The sequence below is a fragment of the Pararge aegeria genome, chromosome 12 (genome assembly GCF_905163445.1).
Source record: "Pararge aegeria chromosome 12, ilParAegt1.1, whole genome shotgun sequence".
Lineage (NCBI taxonomy): Eukaryota > Metazoa > Arthropoda > Insecta > Lepidoptera > Nymphalidae > Pararge > Pararge aegeria.
In genome coordinates, this window is record NC_053191.1 from 9,704,392 (window position 1) to 9,731,652 (window position 27,261).

A 27,261-nucleotide genomic window follows, 5' to 3' on the forward strand; every position below is an offset into this window, starting at 1 on the left:
CAATTGCATGTACATTAGTATGTATATATCCACTGGTCATTCACATTAAACCGCGTCGTAGCAGATCAGGTACATCTGCACTTCAGTTGCTACGCCATCGCTACGAACTACGAATGAGCAAGCCTTGTATTGACAGGGGAACATTGTCTAGACATAACGCGATGCATACACGTCCGACAACAGCAGCTTTCTGGAGAAAATGTCTACCGATAGTTTAGTTATTTCAAAATTTAATTAAAATAAATAAATAGTGAACTAGAAAATATTTAAAAAAGGGAGCCCTCATCTCTGCTACAGATCGCTAGCAAAGACTATAAGTACTCAAAGCAAGACTAGTGAAAATGCTTAGTTTTCTTGTTCTCTCTAATGGCTATCGAATACAAGGCCTTAAACATTGCGTCTTACATCAACATAAAGTTTTTAACGTTAACCATAAAATGGGAAAAGTTTTTGAGCTAGCAAAATTCCGTGGGTTTGAAGTGAAACGTGCTCGGGGCGTTTTCACTGTTTTTGGAAACAATGCATGCAATAGTGCCGGAGTGAGGTTTCTGTATGGTCCTAATTCTGTGCCTATCATTATTCTCCTCACCCTATTCAAATCCAAGTACGGCCATTACGATTAAAGTCCTATAAGCATCAGTTACTCTCTTGCTATGGCGCTACATAAGAGGTAATAAGTCCGAGCGAGAAAGATTGATAAAAATTATTATTACCAGACGTCTCAGCTGATGTCGATACTATAGCGTCGAACTTCCTCTAGGTCTAAAACGCGCGCCACAGAATAATAATTGTCTACAATATTCTCCTATTCCAATGATAAGATTAATGGGTAGACATATCTCGTGGCGCGTATCTGAGCCCTACTGGGCACATAGGAAAACTAGATCTGTAATCAAATCTTGTGAGTTTTTGACCAACTTTCTAAAATCCGATTTAGCGGAAATTTTACGTGCATATGAAATGTGATTTATCTTGTGACAGTGCAATGTTATTATGAACATAATAAACAAATAAACAGAATTCATTACTGCCAGTTTTTACTACCATTACACTTTCAATTTGGAGAATGAATTCAAGAATAGTCTTATAACGTTAACATTAGGTACCTATAAAATGGCTCATAGCAACCCTAGTCACACCCTTATATTTTCGTGTAATCGCTCACATAGCTCCGACTGTTGAACTCGGGTAAGTAACTATTAAACACCAACTAAATTATGTTATATTAACTGAACCTAGCCATGCCTCGTTAAACACAATATATGTATAGAAATGCAGCGTAAACATTTCAATTGACTCAACACATTACAATTGACGTCTTCAATTTTTCGTATGCGATTTGTTTTTTGTTTTTTTTTTTTTTAATTCCTCGTTTTTTTAGTTTTCCCGGGAGTTCCTTTTTATGTCGACCTCCCAAGAGAAAATTATATACCTCTTAGCTCATCAAAATCGATGTGGTAAAACCGAATATAGCCAACAAACAGACACGCTATCGCAATTTATAATATAAGTAGGGTTATGTCGTGTATACTCAGAAACTAAATCAGAGCTACCTTTAGGAGAGAGAAGCCTATATCAGAAAGTGGGTTCTTCCTATAGCCGGAGCCGATTTAATTTTTGTACCAACATTGTTTGTGTCCGACATAAAAGAAAAAACGGAATACTTATAGGATCCGTGTGTCAGAGCCTTTTTTCTCATTAACGGTATGAGTTTGATATGAGGTATTAAATTAAAACTAATAGTTACTGAATTCTAAAGTCAATGACCGCTTCTTGCTGTAAAATTAAAAATATTATGCGGCTGTATCTTTTTATTGCGTTTAATTAGATCCAATATGTTAAACCCAGTAAAAAGATACAGTATTTTGTAATTTTCTTGCATATTTAAATCCCCACTCACAACTGGTAATCAAACCTATCCGCTACAACCCGGTGACCTACGATCGATATCTTAAAATGCACCTTAGAAAAAGATCCTGAGAGACAAAGAAAAAAAAAATTGAGGCAGATTTTCCAGATTTAAAGCTGCGATAAAAACAATGTAAATGTCGTTTGTATTTTTGAGAAAGACTTATTATGGGAACTCAGAAATAGATCTTTAATCACACAAATATGTTATAACAATGTTTCCTTCCAAGCTTTGTACGCGAGTCTGACTCGAAATTGGGTTTTTTTTTTATAAATAAATCCTAAACTCACAGAGATTATGCCAAACGAGAAAACCTGACAGAATTTCTCTTTATTGTTACCACAGATTAAGTCCGGATGTGAAGTTGTGACATTTTTGATCAGCATTCTTCATAATTAAACAAATATTAAAGTTGCGCTATTGGCTGGTTTCTATTAAATTTGGCACAAGTCACAAGTACGTCCCTTAAACCTACAGGTGAGCGTTCATTTACGTCACAAGTACGTCCCTTAAGCCTACACCCGAGTTGCTACTCGAAAGTTTCTGGAGTTGCTCGCAGCTTCTTATACTACACAATGGGTCCGACCCTCACTGTGAATCCAAGGAAATGGTTAAGAGAAGTTCGTTTCTTTTGTAAAGTTTAATAAATTGTTATAAAGTCGATAATTGCACGTTTCGTGATAATATTCTTGCGATAATTCTCGTGGTTGTGTTATTTACCATCATAGCAGTGTCGTGAACACATGACAATGATTAGATATTTTTAAGATTTGCGCGAAACTGCGCGTGGGTCCTTGAATTTAATGATTCAGCATCCAATCGACCGAAACATAATTACGGCATTAGTTACGCGTCTGCAGAAACGTTGTTTTTTTTACATTTTCTAGTCAGTACCTATTGACCTAGTTCGTTATTGTAAGTCTGTGTGATATTTGTTCTACGTTTTATTATTATAAAACACATTACACATTCACATACTCTTATGATTGATTGATTTACTTTACATCGTAAATACGTCAGTTTTTAGTGACAGATTTACCGAGAAGTCGGCAAGAAATTCAGCAGTTGCTCTTTTCATCATAACGATAATTTATAACATCATTGTGAAACGGTAATAGCCCAGTGGGTAGGACTTCGACTTCACTTTCGGGAAGCCGAGTTCGAATCCCAGCACGCACCCCTATCTTTTCTAAGTTATGTGCGTTTTAGGCAATTAAAGTATCACTTGCTTTTAAAGGTGAAGGAAAACATCCTGAGGAAATCTGCATGCCTGAGAGTTCTCCATAATATTATCAAATGTGTGTGAAGTCCACCAATCCGCACTGAGCCAGCGTGGTGAACTACGATCTTAACCCCTTCTCATTGTGGAATACGACCCGTGCCCTGTAGTGTACCGGTAGTTGGTCGATATGATGATGATGAGGTTCGAAAATAGCTAACGATGACTTTTTACCGGCTTCGCGGTAGAATCTGCCTTCCGAACAAGTGGAAAAGTCACTACAAACAGTCACTTGATGATATTAAAGATTAATCTAAAGGAGGTCAAAAAGTTAAACAGTAATTACACCTTCTCCCCTCATCAATATCGAACATTTATCAGACTTGAATAGTGAAGGTAGTGATATGACAAAATAATATGATTATTACTACAGAGGTAATTAGATTATAAGTCTGGCCCGTCCTCAGCCTTCGTGGTATTTTTTAATGAGAATTATTTTCATATTTCCTAGCCGCGTAGTTAGTTTAGTGAGATGATGATAAGAAGCCGATTGACTCAGTGGACATGCTTTATGAGACCAAGGCTGTTTGTTGGATTCCCACAACTGGGAAATGTTTGTGTGATGAACATGAATGTTTTTTAGTGTCTGGGTCTGGTGGGAGACCCAGACCAGACCATAAAAAATCATAAATTTCTTTTTTCAAAAAATTCCTTATCTATATAATATACTTGCGGACCTGGAAGACGTCGTCTTGCATGGTAAAGTAACCTGTGTTAGGGGTAACACACAAACAGGTGGCGAACACACATACAGAATTATTATATATTTTGCCGTTGTTTTTACTATTCTCACCGTTTAAACCTTTCCCGGACTTCCACAATTATTTCAAGATAAACTAGTCAAATCGGTCCGGCCCTTCTCGAGTATTAGTGAGACTAAAGAACAGCATTTCATTGAAAAACGAAATCATAATTATTATACAACTAGCGGCCCCTCGCAACTTCGTCCGCTTATAAGTCAAACTTAAAAGATACAAAAATGATGTCACGGTCTTTCTTTATAACTTTTAAAGGGGACCAACTTTGTCACACATGAGTTCATCGAAAGTCAAAACTAACCGTTTTCGCAGCTCACGCAGCGGAAGCTCTCAAAAGAAAAAACCCCCGATTTTTCATTGGTGCTATGCTCCTATTGGTCTTAGCTATAGCCTTCTTCGATTAATGGGCTATCCATTACTGAAAGAATTTTTCAAATCGCACCAGTGGTTCCTGAGATTATCGCGTTCAAGTAACCAACAAACAATCGAATTTATGATACGGGTGTCGCGGTAATGCATGACGCGGCGTCGCGTTGCCATGATGGCCTTATATTGGGGGATATTAATGTTAAATTTCATACACTAACCTTGGCGTAACGTCACTGATACGGAATAGTGATAGCTGATATCACATTACAGCTAATTTTATTCGCCATCATGAAATATTACGTAACAGTTTGTTATCGTTGTTTATGACAATAAACATGTTATTTAATCTCTTCAACTTGTTTTCAATGGCGCTTCTAGTAATGTGTGTGTTACTTATTCTTAAACTTACGGATAAAAAGTGCGAGTGCGAGATGAACCAAGTGGGGACCGTGCCGAGATTTATGTGATGTTTGTTGTGGAACTTGGTGGATTCCTTACCAAGTTTTAATATGAAACAATAAAAGATCGGGCAAAAAAAACAATTGTCTCGTATCCCTTTGCTGTAATGCTGTGCACACCTTTATTACAGAAACAAGAATACACCTTCAGTAAGTTGTTCAGCTATATACTTATTTCAGTTCTTGCGAGATATAGCCCGCTGTCATAATATAATATAGCTTGGTCACAAGACGGCCGGACGGATTGACGAACGGACGGACAAGTGCACAGCGGAGGCTTATTGTTAGGGTCCCGTAACCTGTAAGTTCCGACACGTGACCCTAAAAAGTATAATATAAAACGCTCATAAACATAATTAGTGCAACATTGTGTAAAAATTTCACGTAGAATCCATCGATACATTTTTTAAAATTTTAAACTCTTTATTTGAACACCACTACACAGTTAGGAAAATAAAGGACGAATAGAGAGAAACCCAAACCTGGAGTAGAATACAAAAGGCGGCCTTATCGCTTAAAAGCGATCTCTGCCAGGCAACCTTAGGATTAGGACAACAAGAGCGAGAACAAATAGGTGGTGTAAAATTATTATAAACACTCAAATATACGAAACATACGAATACATAAACAAAATATACACAAATAAAATATATATATTTATTTAATAATAAACTTATATATTATGTTAAGCTACATTAATGAATAGATGGAAAAAAAATAAAAACCCGTCGTCTTATTGCGCAAGATTTTTCTTTTTTTACAAGTCAGCCCCTGGCTGCAATGGCACCTGATGGTTCTGGTAAGTGATGATGCAAGTGGGCCGCCTGGTTTTGTCGGTATGGTGGTGCCAAGCCTAAAGACACAAAAATTCAGATTTTAATAATTCCCAAATTTTCCCTATTTCTTAGTAGGTGTGAAGACACTAGTTTTACTTGATTGTGGAAACATTTCTTATTTTCACGGAAAATCAGAAATTAAACGCGAACTCTATGCCGGTATGTAATAAACCAGGAATTGCGATCGAATCTGGCTATTTAGGTCAGTATTTTAATGGATGTTAGTGTACCCATTACCCATTCCTACTTACTAATATTATAAATGCGAAATTGTGTTCATCAGTTGTGTCCTGCTATTACATTTTTGTTTATTTCACTACAATGTAGTCCTTGGCTACGTTTTCACTTGGTGGTTAGCGATGATGTTGTCTAAGATATTTACGGGCTAACCTGTTAGGTTTATAGCACTTATTTTAAATCCATACCTACCTGTAAACGTTTTTTACGCGATATCGTACCAGATCTCTAGAGAGTTTGATAGGACTTCATTGTCAGTAGCGTGGTAACCAGCCACAACCGAACCTGCCACCGGAACGACCTAAATAAATTCGAAAATAAATAATTCGCATGCCGCGATCGAACCTGGGACTTCCCAGTTAACAGAAGCGTGCATTGGGTTTCTTACCAGAGTATGCATACAGCAGGAAAATTGCATAAAACGGCAAGAAATCTCCTACACGAGTAATATATCAATTCTGGGGTAGACAGTGCTTTTGTGCATGTATGAAGTGCAAACCACTGCCAGTTAGTGGACCACAGTGCTCTACTGTGCCAGGAGAACTTCAATAAAACTATACGTTGCAATAGGACAACTTTATTTATTATCTGCATATTAAAACTTTACATATCGGAAAACTGCACCTTTCCTTTCTGATTGAAATAAAATTAGGTATTAATGTCCTTAGGTCTTGGAATAGCATCCATAGTAAAGATTGATGAATTATCGGGATTCATCCAGATAAGGCTAAAGGATGCCTACAGGATTTAATAACTAATTTGTATGCACGCGTCTATTTCTTAAATACCGGTTTGTTAATCTAGTTCGATTCCCAGAATTATTGTATTGAATTTCTTTTCGGTCAAGCCGAAATTGTAACTATTTTGGCTCGACCGAAAAGAAATTCAATACAATAATCCATGCTGGTTCGTAATGTTTGAGATATCTAGCCGAGTATTATGCATCGTCGCAGTAGTAATTAGTCGTCCCTCTTTCGACGAGATTGTTCTACTTTTTGAGGATGCTCCTAGTATACCTATTGCGGCTATTCGACAGCCAGTATAAGATAAATGCACTTTGGAAAAAATACGACATAATTTTAAGTACTGCAATCTATTCGTCTATAAAAAACGGAGATAGTCTTGCTGTTAGGACTTCGGCTTCCCTTTCGGGGGATCGAGTGTGCTCCCCGGTATGCACCTGACATTTCTGAGATAATATTATGTGTTATTCCAGCAATTAATATCAACATGCTTTAAATAAATCAGTGAAGAAAAAGGAAGGAGACCTACATGTCTGAAGGTCTATTCTCAAAGGAGCGTGAAGTTTCCTAATCCGCACTGGTAGTGTGGCGGCAGGGTTGCCAGATCGATTCTTCCTGACAACCGATTCCTGATAACCGATTTTTCGGAATTTTAGGGTTTTGGTCGGGAGAAATAAAAAAATAAGTTAATAATATTAATTATACATAATATATTAAGTAAACAAACATATTTTTGCATAGCACTGTAGATATAAGAAAAAAAAACATAGTAGGTATTTGTGACACATAAGATAAGAACCGAATGAGCATGTTTATTGTTTTTGTTCTTGCCATAAGTATTTGTCTTTTTTTTTGTGTGTTGTTTGACGAAAATGTGAACTTAAAATTATCGAACTTGTTTTTCGGGAGATTATATTATGCTTTGTCGGGAGTCGGGAGGACATACAAAAATTCGGGAGAATCCCGCCAATTCCCGACCGTCTGGCAACCCTATGTGGCGGTCTGAACTTCTCTCATTTTGATAGGAGCCGTAACTATTGCCGTAGCTGTGAACCAGTAGTGGGTTGATGTTGATGTTAAATTTAATCATGCATAAAAATAATTAAGTTTTAGTCCAAGTGTCTGTTATCAAATTGTTATACATAGATCGATTTTGATAATATCATAGAATTATATAATTATATAAATGAATTATATATTATAATTTAAGTTGTAATTTAGGTACCTGTTATTTGTATGCTGCCTTTATGTTATCTGTTATGTTATATGCATGAACATAATTGAGGTACATAGTTGATAGTTCATTTAATTAACTGTTACAATACAATACAATACAATATAGAAAAGATTGTTGGATTTTATAAAAGTAAGAAGAGTTGTTAGATAGACTATCTACCGACCCCTCATATTGTGGCATAAGGGCAAAAATGGTAAAATAAGTACGAAACGAACGAAGATAAGTGGTACTTACCTATACATGCGCCAAAAGACTTCGTATGCGAAAAACAAAATTATTGTTGAACTTCCAAATCGAATAAAACTGTTACGTGTAACATCTTGGCGCAGCGTTATTTACCGCATTAGCTCACCTTGTTTTTGTTGGTGGGGCATTGACCTAAAATGTACAATGAAATAAAAAATACTGGCCAAGTGCAACTAAAGGCTCGCGAAAAAATGTCGTAGGCTAATTGGAAAACATGGTATTCTTACTACCGCAAATGAACGGATAATGGGAGAGTAAGGTGAGAACATAAATATTCATGACACTTTAATTTATTGGGTAATTAATACCTAACACATTTTTTATTATTAGTAGTGTTGCCCAAATGCAAGAACAAGACGAGACTTAGCCAGTCTTGGTCTTGGTCTTGCGCCAATACACCTGGTCTTGGTCTTGGTTTTGGTCTTGCGCTCCCAGTCTTGGTCTTGGTCTTGGTCTTGCAGCAAGAGTCTTGCAAGTCTTGCAATTACCTATTAGTCTATTACTATTTATTAAAGTTTACTTTAAATCTTAGAAAAACGTATTAGAATTGGAACATTGTGAGCTTGAATTAACATAGCCATAGTAAAGATCAAGCAGATTAATAAATAACTGAAGATTTGATAAGAAATTCGAAAAATCAACTGACCTATATGTCGTTTTCCATGGAAGTAACTGTTTCTTAATAAACATTTATGATTTATAAGCTTACATTTGCTAAAACATGTAAAAAAACAAATTAATTACAATAACTTGACTGTATTTTAAAGAACAATACTTATCTGTCTAGAAAGAGATTGAACCCTCAACTTATAAGAAATTTAATAAAAGAGTTTTACGATTTATCATTTATTTGAATAAAAAATAAAATACAACACAAATCAACAGCTTTATCATTAGGTTATGATACTTTATATCAATTCTTTTGACCAAGAATTAATACAAAGTAACCATCTGGCTGACTAATCACTTAACCTATTTCTATGTTTTCTAATTACTAATGATGCTTTAGAAAATAACCTCTCAGCAGGTACTGAAGTTGCAGGTATTGAGAGAAAATCACGGGCCATTTTCGATAAAATCGGATACTCTGTCTCATGCGTCCTCCACCAATCTAAAATGTCTTCCGAGCTGGCAGTTCTTGGTTTTCTCAGGTACTCCTCCAACTCGTCTATCACTAAGCCTTGAAGACAAGATCCAGATGACGTCGAGGGACATTCATATAGTTTATCAAAGTCTATTACGTCTTCATCTTCATCACATACTTTATTGTCTTTTTCTGGTAATTCCAGAGATTTGTTCAGTGAGTGTAGACTTTTATATTCTTCATAAAGTTCATTGAACTTGCGCAGACTTTCTGTTTTAAGTTGCTTCCCCCACATTGTCAGGTCAAAAGTCTGAGCCTTATGCCTTGGGTCTAAAATTAAAGAAGTACAATAAATCCAGTTGCTCTTGTAATGTTTAAGCATTTTGTCTCGAGCTGCTTGGAAAGCTAGAATGAGCCTTTCATCCACTTCAGATCGATTAGGTTTCTCATCTAACTGTTTTACCATGGATTCAATTTTATCTAGCAAGAGATTAAATGATACAATGACTAGCGGTAACGTAACATATTTGTCTCCACCAAGTTTTGTACTTAAAAGTTTAAAGTTTATTAGAAATTTATGTAATTTTTCGAGTACCTGCCATTCATTAGCTGTGATTTGAAAATCATTCAATTCGGTGACAGAACTGCACAATATGTCAATGCCCGCTCTCACTTTTAAACCAAATCCAATCATATCATGTGTGGAATTCCATCTCGTTGGACAGTCAAGAATGGCATTTAGATTTGATGGCACGCCAGCTGCTTCACAAGCAGACTGAAACTTCTTCTTCACTATCTCACTTCTTTTTATTTTACTGGAAATACTGCGTAACTTTGTTACAGATGTACGCGAGTCAGCAATATTTGGTGCAGATTCTTCATCTTCCTCATCCTCAGTTTCGTCTGCATAGTCTTCGTACTGCTGATCTTGCGCGTTAGTGTCAGACTCACAGTGTAATGCTAAGGTCTTTAATAAATCTTGTACACCAAGGTTTAAAATGTGAGCAAAGCACCGGAAATGTTGATTGTCTGAATCAAAGTGTGGCGGCAGCTGTTTGCCCAGTTCATACATAAATTTGGTATTTGCAGTTGCGTTGTCGACCGTGATACCTTGTATTTTATCAATTATGCCATATTCCAATAAACATTCATGGAAAATCGTTGCAATATCTTCCCCAGTATGTCGACCGCGTGATGGTATAAAATCAAGAACTACAGATCGATACTTCCATTCGTTGTCTATATAATGAATAGTAACCCCGTGTAACTCCTACCAGCAATTGACGTCCACCCATCAATGGTAAACGACATTTTAGATGATAATGGTTGAAGTCGTTCCTTGAGATTCAATTGGAGCTCTTCAAATCGCTCTTTGACTTTCCTTCTAAGTGTAGACCTTTTAGGAAACACCATATTAGGGCAAATACGTCGAAAATATACTTGTGTAGCTTCGTCATCGCAAAATGAGAAGGGAAGATATTTTTTCACCACCCAATCAACTGTAGCTGTCGTGATGTTGTCACTGCTGTTTTCCGACTGAAACAAAACAATAAATCTTGTGTTATTATTTAAAACATACTAGGTTTGAGCGTATAAGAGGAGGAGGTTTGTTGTTGTTAAATCGAGAAAATCGTTAAATTGATATTTGTTATATTAAGGTTGCACTGTACTGTAATTTACCAAAATAAAGTACTTAGTTGTTACTGGCCGATTAAATGAAAATATGGGTGTTTATAAAAAATATTTAAGACGATAATTACATACTTAATATGTCGCACCCCTAGATGAAAACACCACTAACTCAAAAATACTTACGTAAGTTAATGGCGTTTTTGAAAGTATCGCATGAATAGCTACGCGGAGTTAAAATTCTTTTAACTGTTAAAAAAATATTCTTACCTGTCCACTTCTTCCAGCGGTTACTAAAAAGCTTGTGATATCTCCACTTAATTTTGGTTTAACAGGAAGAAATATTTCTGATTCCTTTTTGTGGAAAGACATTAGATGTTTCCTTAAGCCTGAAGTGTTTCTGTTTTTCATTTTTATTTCAATCTTTTTATGTTGGCACAATTTACACAAGGCAGTTTGGGATGCATGAATTATTTCGAAAAACTCCTCAAATTTGCTTTTGGGTCTTTTAGATCTGTGACTCAAACTCTCGTTACTCGGACTAGAATAATTTGAATCTTCGTCACTCATATTAAATTGTACACGTGATACGTTTTTAGAAAACAACGAGAATTAGTAAAAACAATTATTAAGTTAGAATCGAAGCACAGCTCAATTGGAAATGACTGGAATTAAAATAATTCCTTCATTTATAGTACGTTTCCTTGCTTTTTACCGCGCCGCCTCGCCACGTGCCGGCTCTATGAAAAGGATGCCGCCGCAAATCGAACGATGCCGCGTGCGGCGTACAAACACACACTAAATATTACCTACTTGTACAGACGCGACCCGTGAATAAAATATATGTAAAGAATTAGTGCCAATCACTATTCTTTACATATAAGTGAATGTTTTGGCGTGCATCTATACTAATATTATAAAGCTGAAGAGTTCGTTTGTATGTTTGATGACAGAAGTTTTAAAATAAATAAATAAATCCTGAACGTCACTATACCTCCAAAGTTACTATTCCTCGTGGACGAAGTCGCGGGCACAGCTAGTAAATACTTACTCTCATCATCTCTCTCAGAGATATTCGAACACTTTTTTGCTATTTTTTCTTGTAAAAACTTAAGAAATATAATGACTAAATGTACAATAATAGTACCTAAGTAATTAGTTTAAAACCATATAAGTAATCAATATTATAATTACTTACTAGAATGAATTATTATGACATCTACTACCTATCCTCACCATTTTATCCTAATCATAATACTACTTGCGTGATCAGTATAATGTATTCATTTTCATTCTAAGCACTCTGAAACTTATTTATTCTTTGGAACACCTGTAGGTACTCTTAAAATTCGAAATTATTTTGCATGAATAGTGTCAAATGTTATGATTTCGGCGCGGCGGCAACGATTGTTTTAGATTTCAAAAGAAGCCGCCGGCGCGTGTATCATAACCATGTACTTCCGAAAAGCGGCAAATTTCTTTGAGAAGTAACAAGACCAAGACTGCAAGACCAAGACTGAATTTGGGCAACACTAATTATTAGCTTGAACGATTTAAAAGTGTCTTACTCACAGCAACAACAACAGCCTTAATAAATAATCATTTTAATCTAAAACCTTTAAATAGTAGATTTAATTTAGGAATGATACGAACTTTTTAGTAAAGTAGAACTTTTGTGACCGAAACAGGCGTCCCATCGCTATTTTATTCCCGCCGGCAGTATAAGCGATAGTTTTCCACTTACCGTTTGTTTATTCCGTCAATTAATATAATAATAGAAAAAAAAAACAAAGTTAATTGGAAAAAGGGTAATAAATTTTTTTGTTAACAATGTTTTTCTGGGAGAACTAAAATAAGTGCATTATTTAAGAACAGATGTGTTTACATTTAAGGTTAAATGCCGTCATGGATTTCCATGGCAAAAGAAAAACGATTAAGGTTTTAGATATTAAAACAATAATTTTCACACGTGGATGTACAGTCATTGCAATATATAATATTTTTAAGATAGAAAATGTGAAATATTATTTTTTTCTAAATCGAATACCTATTAGTGATAGTTTTTATAGGTGGTGACCTTGTACCCCTTTAAAAAGGAACCTCATACGTACCTTTTACGAGCTTTCATTTAACTTGCCATGTATCATGTAATCTTCAAGCAATTGTGCTGAAATTTAAATTAAATGTACACACCCAAGAAGGCAAAATATATATTTTTAAATGCACTTCTAAACTAAAAATGTTCACTAAAATACGATACAATTCCATCATTATTTAGTAAAAATTTCAACTTAATACCTCGAGCGGCCTGTCCAACAATGTTAACGCGAGTTAAACCGCAGGGCACAGCTAGTCAGTAATATTATGAGTACTAAAATGACTGACGAACTAAGAGCATATTGTGAAGTTTTGCAATGTGGATAGTAGTATGAATTAATTGGTTTATTAATTTTTGTTTTCGACAAGTTTGATAATGGACAGGCATATTAATTAACAAACCTTATCGCCGACGAAATTGCTGCGGAAAATATTTATTGTGTTGAGTATCCCTGCCGGCTTGACTCGAGTCATAAATAATAAAGAAGTGTAGGGAACGTAGAAACCCCGAATGAATCATGCACCAGTCTCAGGCTATCATGATATTTAATCTACCCATTTTATCGTCTTATCTCATAGAAATAGGAAACCAAAACGGTAGACATAATTATCTCGGGCGAATTTTTGCTCTACAGGTTTCGAATTCTCTTACGGAACATGCTTTTAGGAAAATAGCTCCTTAGCAATTCAGAGAACCAGTAATTTTATATCATTCCCTTATTTAGTATCTAGGTATATAAAACGGAGTTAGATTGATATAATAATAATCATCCTGCCATCAAATACTACATCTATCTAGTACAAATAAAGCTTTAAGAGTTTTTTGTTTATTTAAACGCGCAAAACTTTGGAAAAATCTTGATAGCATTCGATAGACTTTTTAACATGCGGTCTACGTCTACGGCCCTAAGGAGCCGAGCAATTGATATCTAAAAGCGATCTTATTGCTGAAGCAGTCTCTCTCAGATCTTGGTTATTGAATTAGTATATAGGGTATATATAGTTTGTATATAATATATATTACGTAAGCTTTTTTTGCAACGAGGTTATAATCTTTGTTTCAGAACAATAAACACGTGGAGATCCTCGACGACGTACAGCTTCGCGCTTTGCTCGATGAGGCTATCACATACAAATGTCCCAAGGACCGCGAGGGCAAGAGTAGTCTATTTAAGGTTTTTACACAATATTAATTCACAATAAATGTACCCTCCTTTACATTAAAGTTCTGTTTAGTATTTTTAAATACCATTGTTATGCAACGTAAAAGCAGATCTTTTATTTAAAACAAAAACCACGCACCATTTTTGCAGCCTTGCCACCCAATGCGGTTGTAGCTGCGACATGTTGAGCGACCAAAACAGTTTACTTCACGATGTACAAGAGACAATCAATTTTCGTTATCAATACACAATGACAATTAATAATTATGATTGTGTATTGATAACGAAAATACATTATAGAATACATTAGATGGTTTCACTTAAAAACGTGGTTACCGATGGTGGTAACTTACAAGGTGGATGGCCGCAGTTCGTCGCATTGCATTCCGCTGGACGCTGCAGCTAACGGTAGCCGCTAGTCACGGATGGTTAGCTGCGTGTTAAAGCACGGCTATACTTCAGCGTCCAAACTGCTTCTTTAGTGTTGTTCAAGATGCCCATGCGTTACAAGAAACGTCCGTACTAGCCAATCTTGAGATTGGCTCTACGCAGAACGCAAACTTGAATGCCCTGACGGCGCAGGTAGAACGCTGTCGTTTTGCCTTGCCCGTACTAAACGAATGCTAGCAAATCCCAGAATTTACTGGGTGCCGCGATCTAGGTTCCACGGCCTGGTTGCCTAGTGCTCCATTAGTAGTAAGCTCAGCGCACGTCAGTTTATGGGTATTTGTTATAAGTTTTTGCTGATTGCTGTAAAAATGAAGTAGATCTGTTCATTTTGTAATTTGATGCATAACACAAATTACAGGAATTATTGGAAGAAGTTGAACAAGACGAGCAAGCGTGCGAGGCGGCGGCGCGATTGGGCGCGGGCAGAAACGCAAGACGCGGCCGCGCCCGTCGCGAACATCACTCTAGTCTACAGGTGCGGGAGGATATTTTTTTATTTATATATTTATTTATTATTAAGTTTCCAACTCGCATGGGAAGTCATTGGCGGATCGTTGCTCCATGAAACATTACTTCTATGAGAGAGGAGGCTTGTACCCAGCTGTGGGACGTTAATATACAGTGGATTATTGAATGAATGAAGGATTAGTATTACTTATTAATATTGGGCATACATTAGTTAATTAATGTATACAGTAAATACTGGGTACATTTACTATAAACTACTTACTGTAAAATTCAGAGCGACTTTTAGAACAATACGGCGTGTTACTATCCGAACTAGAGCGTAGAACGAGTCGACCGTATCGCTCGCGTTAAGGTCGTCCGATTTTTTTGGTGTATTAAATACAGTAGTTAGCTAGTCCATGCAATTATAAACCGTAACATACTTATATCATTGAAGACCTTGCATCAACAGGGGGTGCTATTTTTGAAATGTTAAGCAGTTGAAAGGCAAGATCTATAGAACGGCTGTGAGGCCGCCTATGATACTCGGAGCAGAATGTTTGCCCGTGAAAAAGGCGCACGAGCAAAAGCTTCACAGTGACGAGATGAAGATGCTGACTTTAGCATCTACATCTCAATACGACACCCAGTCGCTTCTATATCGGAAAAACTAACCGTGCGACGTCTATGTGGTGCAGAAAGACGTTGAATATGTTTTAAAGAAAGCATTTCAACTACCCGAACATAAGAGAGGTAGAGAACGACCTCCGGCTACGTGGTGGACCAGTATGATGAAACTCATTTTAGAAGAGGAACTGCCCGACCTGACAACCCACGGCAGATGGTCCTGGCGCATTCCGCACCAATGGTAGCACTTAGGCCGTGCTCGCGGTGTATGCTCATAGCGCCCAACGCCTTCCCACGCAGTAAATAAGGGCGAAATGGTTTCAATGTTTTCGTCCGCCATTCTCTTCTTTAAATAACGGCCATGCAATAAGCCTTTAAAATTCAATAGCTGGAAGAAACAAGTAAGGCAAAATTACAACTTTGGCAGCTTACATCTCGGAAACCTGACACAGAATATATATTGATGGCAGTTCTGTTTTACACAAATTTCTTAACATAACCTAATTGAAAAGTCTAAAAGAAGCATATTTAAAGAATAAATAATATATTTTTTCACAAATAACTCAATTTGTAGAGATTTTTCGTTTAGTTTAGAGATTTATAAACAAAAGTTACATCTTTGTCTTTCATAATAACTATTTTTATTAGTGATCTATTGATTAAAACAGATAACACTTTGGAAAAAAATAAACATTAAAAAAGGCGGACAGTAGTTAAGCCAGCCTTTTGTTGCAGGGTTATCAATTAGTTATAAAGTAATATATGTATATTCTAGTAATTACATAGATATGTTTTCAATGTGATTAAATAGTGATAAGCAAGTGTGTCGGCAGGACCTCGTAGCGGCGATGGCGGGTGAGGCGGCCCCGAGGCGCGGGCGAGCGCACGCGCACTCGCACGCGCCCGCACCACCTGCCGGCAATGTGTCGGCGCGCGCGCTACACGGCGGCAGTCTGCCCTCCGGCGTTGACACCTGTGCGTACCAAAAAACACGGGCAATCGTTACAATTTGTCGCTTCAAGTAGCAAACCCTGAATCTAGAGGGTTAACTGCCCCGAGCGGCTGTATAAACGCCTCATTCATGCGTTTAAAATAATAATAAAATGTTTCACTCCACTTTTTACTAACTCTATTGATCGATATCAAACGCGTACGCAAGTGCGTTGAGCAATGAAGTCGCAAGTGATTCGAACTATCAAATATTCGATTCTATTATCGACCCTAATCCGGCTCGAAGGACCAAAATGTATGGTCAACGGTCACGGAAATGTGTTAAGTGATGATGATGCAAATTGTTTGGAATTTAACGAATTGGAAGATTAGAATGTTTCTGACTATTCGAAGTGAAGACCTTTTCTGAGGAATTTTTGCATGTTATTTGCAGCGTTTTTGCTTGGCGAGGAGTCGGGTGTGGGCGTCGGTGGCTCGCGCGGTGGGTATTTAGCGACCGTTCGGTGTGTGAACCCGCCGCCGCTGGCCGAACGCCGCGTGTCCACCGGCGACGCCAATCCGCCGCAGCAGCAGTCGCAATCGCAGCCCGTACAGGAACTCGACGTGCTCACCAGGTACAATTGATAATAGCTGATTGATTTGAAGAAGTTTGAATGTCGTACCTTCACACTTTACATGTGTACTGTTCGTGTGTACTTGTATCCCTATAATTCCCCTTCTTGTTTAATATATAAGTGCGAAAGCTACGGCGTGAAAGAATGACAACCTCAAGTTGCAAAAATATACTCTTCAGAATTATTCTGTGTGCTATGTATTATTTTACCCAAAAGTAAGATTCCTTAATACCAAATTCCAATAAAATCCGTTTAGCCATTTTAGCATTTCGACGTTGTAACCAAAGTGTGCTCCAGATCTAAACCATGATAAACGTGCTTGCAGTATACAAAAAGCTGTATGTCGCTCTGCCGTCCAGAAACTATATTATCTATGCAAAATACACACTTATGCATTTACTACGAAGACACATAATATTACGAAGGATTCTTGTTAAAAAACTAACGAACCGATGATTATCATTACCATATATTCAATGCGTGTAAAGTGACAATTGTTCACAGAAGGAGCAAGCCTATGTTCCCGATGACATACACAGCGCGCGCTACTCTCGAGATTGGCAGCGGCAGCGTGTGCTCGGGCCGCGCGGTCACTACCACCACCGCCTCCAACCAGGTGCGTACCGCTCCCTCCGACCCCCGAACACGCAACACACCCAAACACCTTTCCAACCAAGCCAAGCTCATGAACGCCCTGTATGTTCCTATGAAGACGGCTCCGGTAGGCGGTGGTGCCACTGGAGGATTGATCAATGAACATCGCGTTCGATCTCGTCGCAAGCACGAAGTCAGTACGGGTGGACCGCGCGGCCCGGCCTCGACTATCAGAAAACAGTCTGAAAACTCGAACCAAAACAAAACCGAAGAAAATAATTCCAATCAAAATAATACCATTTGGGTCAATACTATTAATAATTGGTATGAAAGCTTAGACCGTTATTCATATCTAGCAACTACAATAAGTGAAAATGCAAACAATGTCGTAAAAGAGATGATAGGATTCAATAAGAATTTATCTTCACAGTGTAATATTAATATTTTTGATAATAACATCCAAAATTTTAAATCTACAGTTACCACACATCCAACTAATTGTAATAGTATAGTAGTTAAAAGTATTAAAACGTGCAAAAGTAATAAATTTAATAGCACTGTCGGTTATAAAAGATTATCGTTGAAAGATACATCTATAGATATAGATAAAGTAAAATGTGATAATAATGAAGATAAAGTAGATGATCTTAAAGATAACGAAAGTGATATTAGCTTAAGAAGACAATACAGAGAAAGAGTAGGATATAATTTGGTTGCACCTGCCAAGTTAATAGAAAGTCCAAGAAATATTAGAAGTTTAACCGTAGGAAAATCGCAGTGCATAACTAATGAGAGAAACAAGCGTGAAAAAAAATGTATTAAAGAATTACCTAAAAATACCAAAAAATATATCAATGAAAAAAGGTTAAACAAAGTTAATCCTAAATTGAATTCTAAGAAAACTGTTCAAATCAGTAATCTCGGTAAAGACTCATTGCCTCCTGAATTTGAAACACCAAGCTCATCCGCTGGAGTTGTCGAAGATGATTGTAGCTTAAATGTTGAAATTACAAATAAGTCAGATGCAGTAAAAAAATCTGAAACGATAACAGAGTTTGAACTGGATGATTTTTCTTTTAATTCTAAAGCTACAGATGAGTCAAGTTCATTTGTTAAATATGTTGCAAAGCAGAAAGAACTTATTAAAAAAATGGAAATAAATAATAACGAGGATGATCCAACTAGTCCTCGTATAAAAAAGGATATTGCCAATGAACATTCCACACTGTGTACAGAAGAAGAAGCAGCTTGTAAAATTAAGTTTTTAAAAGTTGATAAGAAAAAGAAAACTGTAACAAATGAATCTCAGATGGACATAGTACAAGTTACTACACAATCGAAAAATGATGCTAGTAACACCTCGAGCAACCAGTTGGTGATGGCTGACCTTCCAAATAACGCTTACATCCTTCTAACATTCCCTCAAAGCTTTCTTAAAAACCCCTATACAACAAATGAACCATCTAAAGTAAAAGAGATTGTTAGTGAGATTAACTCTACTAACGCGGCCATAGATTGCAATGAAAATAAACCAATTAAAAAGAAAAAAAATAAACCTAAACAACCAGTAGCTAGTGATAATGTGAAAAAGGAAGGCATGAACAAAAAAGCCCTCAAAATGCTGCTTTATAGTGACAGTCCAGAAAAAACAAACTGTATAAAAAAGAAATTGTCTTCTTACAAGGATAACGAGGTAGGAGTAATTTAGTATTGTCTGTAAACATTTCTTGCCTTTATATAAATAATAATTGTTTTATTTTACAGGTGGATTCTGCCATACCCTTTAGTTGCATCACAACACCAGAGGTTGTGGCCAGTTGCAACACGACCTCCTCTACCTCCCAATCAGCGGTCGCTGTCGATCCCAAGGTATATGACTTATCCGACGTTCTATGTAGCACAATATTGCTCTCTTGCGATATTCACACCATTTGCAATATTATTAATTTCAAAACAAGATGAGTTCAAAATGTAAACCTGACTCAGTCATGAGTTGACCCTTTAAAAATACCACAACGGATGAATGGTTTTTATTTTTACCCAACAGTATCACAGTTTTGATTTTAAATAGTCTTGTGTTTATATTCCCGGTTATAATTAGTTATTCAAGTTATACAGATAAAACCTGATCCTGAGAGTCGATTTCTCTAATTAAAAACTTTTGGCTACAAGAACACCGATCTACTACGAATCGCCGCTATCCACAGCGGCAGACATTTAGTGGCACGTCTTTTGACCGTAAGTGCGATTGAATTGGCATCTTTTTTATTCAGTGCGCTGATAAATAACGCACGAACTGGTTGCTATTGCGTGCAGAATGTACACGTACGAGATCAACATTGGGTTTATTAAATAATTAAGGAGTTAATGTTTTTTTGTTCCTTAACGTAGTAACAAAGTCTAGCCGATACACGCGGATTGCAAGGACGTATTCTATGACACATAATAATCACTATAGGCACGATGCGATACTGAAACATCTAACTATACATAGACTGTTAAATAGCTTACTTAAGCTGTTCTTCAAGAAATAGTCTGAACGTCAATTGCCAGAATAAGATGACTTTGCTTTTGTGTTATAAATTCCGGAAACGCATAAGTCGGAAGGCATGTGACAATCTCTTCCTCTATTCCTTGGAAGTGCGTGTAAAATAACGAATATGACACGAAAATAAGCAACGAAGAGTTCATTAATATGAACGAAATATAAAATAGAAGGAAGGAAAGGAAGGAAGGCTACGAACAATTTAATTACAACTTAAACCTACGTAACAATTCATCTGTTCTGGTATTTTGAAAGATTTTCAGTCTGATTTAATTTTTTTACTTTAATTTTATTAGCCCACAAACTACTGCTGTCTGTTTATATATTTCTTTATGAGTTCTTAGAGTTTACTTGGGTTAAATTGTAATTTTTCCGTCCGTCCTAGCTTTATAACTTCTGAATTAAGTAAGTCGCATTCAACTTTAGCTCTCATTCAAGTAGGGGTTAATTTATTGTCTTACTTTACATAGGCGTGTAGATTATCTTTGGGAGGTACTTTTCAAACAGAATTATTTTATTTGAAGAGCTTTATGAAAGTAGAAGTTTTTTAAATAGGCATTCGGTTCATTATTGTTTATATATTTCATACTTGATTGTTTTTATGCCAGCTACTGATTTATAAATGTTCTGTGCGTAGGCGCTATTTTGAGAAAATAAGAAAATGATTGGCGCCCTTTCCTTAGGTCGCAAGGTCTTAGTTTCAGTGAATTACTATTTGTTACTGTTTTCAAGAGTATCAATTTATAATTATATGCTCTTGTGTACCCGCTTCATTTTTACCATTTAAAATTGACGTCACGATAAATGTAACGTGGCAGAGGATACCATTTATAAGTTCATTAATTTCAGTAAATAACTAAAAAATATTGATCAACAGAGCTTTGGCTTGAAGAACACGGATCTACTAGGAATCGCGGTTATCCACAGCGTCAGTTAACATTGACCAACAAAGGCAGCAATGTGAAAACTTAAAAAGAACAATAAAGTATGCGTTAAGTTTCCATCTTTCATTCTGCCGCAATCTGGGCGGCTGTTACAAAATTGTCGACGATTCTTTGCCGGTATAAGGGTTTACTTTAAAAATATAATAAGCTGATGAAAATGAAATGAAGCATATTTCACCCCTTTCTTAAAGTTGAGTTCGATAAAATCCGAATATTAAGCCCTCTTATACTTGTGGATGTGGAGATTCACAACAAAATGTTTCTTGTGTGATCTACGCCTTTGAGAAATTGAGGAATATTTAGCTAAATCCGAAAGACCAAAATAATAGTAATTTATGCAACTAATGAACCGATATGAGTTCGGATTTAATTGTCCAGTACTTGAGAACTTGTTCTTAGCTCGCTGTCGGTTTTTTAATACGCCCCTGAAACCGGGAACATTAGGTCCATTTTACAAAGACGTAACAGTGTGCACTTCTGAGGTCATCTTGGTCTGTGATATCTTTAAATCTAGATCCACAAAGCCTGAGGATAAAATAACATACCCAGTTTCTTGGATCGTGGTCAAGTTGGATGTCTCGGGCCGAATTTGACATCTCGTACCTACGCAGTCTCGTCGTGACCACGATTCATGCAACTGGGTCGAAATATCAACAAATCCAAAAATATTATCGTGGTATGTACCCGTTGAACTATATTTAAGAAATGTTGATTAACCACGAAAATCTTAGTCTAAATAACGTATATCGAAAATTTTTGGAGTGGTTAGACCTAAAGGGTTAGTGGTTGAGTCTCTGGCTTTGGAGGAGTTAGGTGTATTCTGTTATTGGCGCTCACGGGATGATGTGCACAGCCGCTGCAGCTGGTGTCGAGTTACCGTGCCGTGGCGTGTCTCATGGACGGCGCTTTCCCCCCGCGCCCGCCCTCACCGCCGCCTCCGAACGCGCTGCCTGCGGCCCTGGCACACCCCACCTCGCCCGTGCAACAGGTACGACAATACACACCGTATTAGGACACGGGTGGCACAGCGAGATATGAGGAGAGCACTCACTCACACAAACACATTCTTAAGTATAAAAGAGACTGCGTATTAAAGTGTTATGGTATCTCCGTTATCATAACATTCGACTCATCTTTGAAGTCAGTAATATCAATATCAACAGATAGCTGTTTGCTAACTATTAGATAGAAGCAGGCGTTACTTTACGGAAATCCATAATATATTATGAAAATTAAGCTTGATTTGCTATACATCGTTAAGATCTTAACAATTATTCATTGTAAAGTCAACATCTAATTATGCTCCGGTTTCGGAGCGAAACGTGCGTAGAGGGTACATTGCCGAGGATCTGTTTGGTGTGGAGTATACGGATTGAAGAAATTATAAATTACACCATACAGATTCTCCGGCTGTTCTCGGTATAGCAAATCAAGCTTAATTTTCATAATGTTTTCTAATTACTTACTATCAGTCATTGTGACTATACTTACGCAAGTTTTCACGCAGCATTTTTTTTTCTAATTCCACTACAAGTTAGCTCTAGACTGATGATTTGATGAAGCAGTCTAAGATGGTAGCGGTGGCCCGTGCGACAGGTACGCTTATCATTTAAAGTATAAAAGAGATTATTGCGTTTTCACTAGTCCTAGGCATCGCGTAAATCGAATGCTTAATGATTTAGGCGATGCCTATAGAAAAAAAACGATTTAAATTAAATAAATAGCTTATCGTATTAACGAACCAACAGTGATTGGTTCAGTCGGTTTCGTCCTGTATAATTTGATCTACGTACGAACCTAATGTGCACCTGGAAAGAAGCAGATCTTATAAACTGTAAATTACTGCTAAGAATTGAAAATAAAGATAAGAGCATGATGCAATCAAAAAAACCGAGGGTGAACTGCTATTTGCATATTCTGCAGGATAACGCTCTGCCATAAACTGCCCAACAGATGTTGTAAAAATTGCAAGATTAAATTTAAATAATATTTAAATTTATTTTATAAAACAACATTGTCGTGGGTAGAAACCTGATAAGTGTATTAGTGGCTTTCTTTATGTGTTGTCTAGTTTGCAATAGTTTTTTACTATTAACTTTTTCTGAAAACTACTAAGCTGATGAGTTTTATGAAGTTATGCACTTAAGCTTCCTAAGCTGGGGAATTTTCAACTCAACTCGTTCCGTTTGTCAAAATTTGTTAATGCAGGAGAGAACTTAACTTCCTCATTGTATTCCTTAAGCTTAACTTGAACTTGAAGAAATATTTGTTTGCGACTTTCAGCATACGCTGGATGCGTCCTTATCTTAACAAAAAAATTAACAATCTCCTTATCTTATTTAGAGAATAATTTATTTTCAATTTTATTGTTATCGTGATTTAATTTAGAGTAACAGTAATAATATAAAGTATTTTAGAAATCCTAAAATACGTATTTTTTTGATTTCTAAAATACTTTATGTTATTTAGTTTTAGTTTAATTTTTCTGCCGCCATTTTGATTTTTTCTGTCACTAACACAGTGTCATTTTCACGAAGATAAACCTCACCTTATTAATCAAAATCCATCAAATATTTTAATAACGGCTTTATCAACAGCTTTTCCGGGGACTAGTGCCCCACATCGATTATTTTTGGCGACGTTAACCACCCAGTGACACTTCCACAACGATATTGACAAATCAATTCAAATATTTAGGCTGTGGGCCGTTTCTAAGTAATAATCGCTTTAGAGATCATTGTTCACTGCACTGTTTTTTTTTAAATTTAATTTAAAGCAAACTAGTAACAACATTTGTTAATACTCAAAGCCCAAGTTCTTAGTTTGAGGCGAACCCACTTACACTATTGATCCAAAACCTTGATAATGATACTGATACAATCCTTTTATGCTTTTTAATGTATTTTACTTTCATTCAATAGTCCGTTCCATTTTAGTTTCGCACACCTTGATGAATATATATTATGAAAAAATATTTAGTACTTATTATTCGTACACACGACGCACTTTGACACTAAGTACATACGTAATTCAAGCATTAAGGTAGTCTAACTACTTCTTTTAAATAGTTCAAGTATCGTACATACAACATTTAAAATTGCAAATGGTGTGATGAGAAAGGAAAATATTATAAATACTCATACTTATAAATTTCAAAATGAAAGTATAATATTTTGTGTGTCGCTCGCGGAGCAGCCCCGTGGCGTGATTTCGAGCAGTTTCAACGGACTGCCGCTGTCGCGACCGTCCGCCTCCGACGAGTACAAGGTATGCGTCGCTCTACAGTCCACACTGCACTTGCGTCTTGCACACATCACTTCATAATAGTTCGCTTCACGCTAACTTCATCGCCTCCCAAGTGTATGCTCACTGTAACACTTCTCATGTCACTCGCGCTCTCCAATAGCTACGATTAAATCGATCATTCGAAATAACCATCACAGTGTGATCTTCATGTTCTAAAAATGCTAACATCTATTTTTTCCTTCCTATTCAGGTTCCTATACTCACTGTGCACTACCGTTTACAGAAATCTCTCGATGAAAACGGCAATGCGGTACAAGGATTCGGTTCGCCCCTCTCGGGCTCCAGTCAGCAAAAGAAACCGAGGAGAAAGAAGTCATCGAAAAACGAGACCGTCATCAAATCGCATCAGATTGACGGCTACCAGGGCAACAAAGATATCAACGAGGTGCTGCGCTTTATCGAGTCCAACGCCGAGGGGGCGCGCGCGCCCAAGCTCCGCGCCAAGCACAAGGACGATAGCGACGACAAGGCGGGCAAGAAGCGCTCCACCGAGCGCCGCAAGGACAAGGAGAGCAAGCCCAAGCGCGCCTCCTCGCTCGAGGAGCTGTCGCGCACCAAGCTCGAGGACCTCACCGACAAGCAGCCGCGCGCGCCGCCCGCCAAGCCGGAGCGGCGCTCCTGGGGCGAGGACGCGCGCTCGCTGCTCGAGCCAGACCCGCCTCCCGAGCTCGCCGACTTCCAGACCGTCACCAAGAAGCGCAAGCCGCGGCGCCGCGCCGACGACGCCGAACGCGCGCCATCGCCGCCGCGACGCGCGCGCGCACCCTCGCCCACGCGCGCGCCCGCCTCCGCGCCCGCGTCTGACCGCAGCAACGACTCCAACGACGACACCGATTGCGCGCACTCGCCGCCTCCGCCCGCGCCCCCCGCACCGCCGCCTGCCGTCTGCGCCTCCTACGCGGACATCGCGCGCACGCGCCATAACATCCCCGACCTCATCGAGTCGTGTAACTTCTACAGCGAGGGCGACGACCAGCCGCCCGCGCACGCCACCGCGCCCGACGACGCCGACCAGTACCCGGCGCTGGCGACGCGGCGGGCGCCCGACAAACCGCCGGAGCCCGACCCGCGGCCGCCGCGCAAGCAGTCACCCGCCACGCCCGCGCCCGACGTCGTGGCGGACCGGCGCCCGCCCGTCGTGCTGCTGGCGGCGGGCGCGCGGCCGCGGGACATGGACGGCGTCACGTTCGGCTTCGACATCAACGAGCAGCTGCTGGGCGCGCGCTGCGACCTGCTGGAGCACGGCAGCGTGGCCGTGCGCGCGGGCTGCGCGGCGCTGCGCTACGTGCCGCCCGACCCGCCCGCCTCGCACATGCTGCACCAGATCGTCGACTACGTGGCCACAGGTGCGAGCCTTGCCTTTATCTGTACAGTAATACCCCGCTTTATGCGAGGGATAAATTCCGGGAGAAATCGCGCTAACTGAAATTCGCCTATATCGAGGTTTATTAAACATAGTCAAAAATTCATACAAAAAAATACTTGATAAAAATACTTAATCAATCACTTTAATTCTAAGAACACTTTATGCAATACATAATAATAATTATTTTACCGTTCTTGTAAAATACGTTCATAATACCGAACACTGTTTTTAATTGTTTGACACACGTTCAAGACTTATCTATGGTAAGTTGATGACTACATTATGTTTTTAAATACTCTTTCGCGTAATGCGAGGCATAATTAATAGCGCGAAATTTGAAATTCGCGATATAGTGGAACCGCGCATAACGGGGTTGCGTAAAGGGGGGTATTACCGTACTAACAACACACTCCGCCACCAATCTTTATGCTAATGCTTGTCCATAGCATGAAGTGAACTTGCACATGTCCATAGCATGAAGTGAGTCTGCATATCTTTAGCCGCCCTGAAGTGTTACGTAAACTTACGAAGTGCTTACGTCGTAGTTCAAAGCGGCTTAAATTTAGTAGACTACTGTATCATAATATTAATTGAATTATTTTTTTACATTTTTCGATATGAATAACTTTCATTGTTAATAAGCAAACAATATTCAATAAAAAAAATACAATGGTTACCCATATTAGCAACGTTTATTTCGCAGCCTGGGAAGACGTGATGCGAGGCGGAGGCAAGGTGCACTACTTCAGCGAGTGCGTGGCACGCAACAACTAATCGCTATTGACGATGTCGATGATAGATGCTTTCAAAGTGAAATATCGAGTGTAGTTTCGATTCGAATACTGTATAAGTGAGAAGCTACGTCAAAGTGTGCTAGATTTATTGTGTTACGGCGCTGGCAGAGTTGGTGTGCATAAACAAGTGACAAACTCCTAACTAGAGATTGAGTGTAATGTGTGGAAACCGACAAACAGTAATAGTGTAATTTGCACGGCGCTCGTGCTCGTGCGCATCTACCCAAAAGATACAAAGGGAGACTATTAACGCTAAAATCGATTTCTTTACGCTTTGTATATAAGATAGATGGTCTAAAGCATTTAATTCTTATAATAAAATTTGAAAAAAAAAGGAAACTATTCACCGTATTATGTGTTAAAAGGCCTTCTTTTATGATATTTCTCCTATTTCTTAGAGGCAGGGGGAAGTAAGGCTAAACTATCGATGGAAGATCACATACTTAAAAATCGAAGTTCAACAGCTGTATCCTGTCTCAATTCTACATTTGGCAAAGTGACTGATGGCTTAGATGCAGTATATACTACTGAGTTGCTCTTGGCTCAGCAAACCAATCACCAACATCATTTTTCGTACT

The 27,261-nt window shown here is 38.1% G+C and overlaps 1 protein-coding gene across 2 annotated transcripts in view; it reads left to right on the forward strand.

Moving 5' to 3' along the window:
- The window catches only part of LOC120628178 (formin-like protein 7), a 34,226-nt gene extending 7,234 nt beyond the window's left edge, over window positions 1-26,992 (forward strand). Inside the window, exons 2-11 of one of the 2 annotated variants that reach the window (XM_039896422.1) lie at window positions 13,947-14,057; window positions 14,854-14,970; window positions 16,403-16,544; window positions 16,954-17,134; window positions 17,639-19,421; window positions 19,493-19,597; window positions 22,071-22,205; window positions 24,413-24,484; window positions 24,747-25,869; window positions 26,593-26,992. In XM_039896422.1, the coding sequence (XP_039752356.1) occupies window positions 13,947-14,057; window positions 14,854-14,970; window positions 16,403-16,544; window positions 16,954-17,134; window positions 17,639-19,421; window positions 19,493-19,597; window positions 22,071-22,205; window positions 24,413-24,484; window positions 24,747-25,869; window positions 26,593-26,663 (3,840 nt within the window). In that variant the 3' untranslated portion in view covers window positions 26,664-26,992. The remainder of the gene's footprint in view (window positions 1-13,946; window positions 14,058-14,853; window positions 14,971-16,402; window positions 16,545-16,953; window positions 17,135-17,638; window positions 19,422-19,492; window positions 19,598-22,070; window positions 22,206-24,412; window positions 24,485-24,746; window positions 25,870-26,592) is intronic. The other variant, XM_039896423.1, reaches the window with a different exon arrangement.
- Window positions 26,993-27,261: the final 269 nt, after the last annotated feature.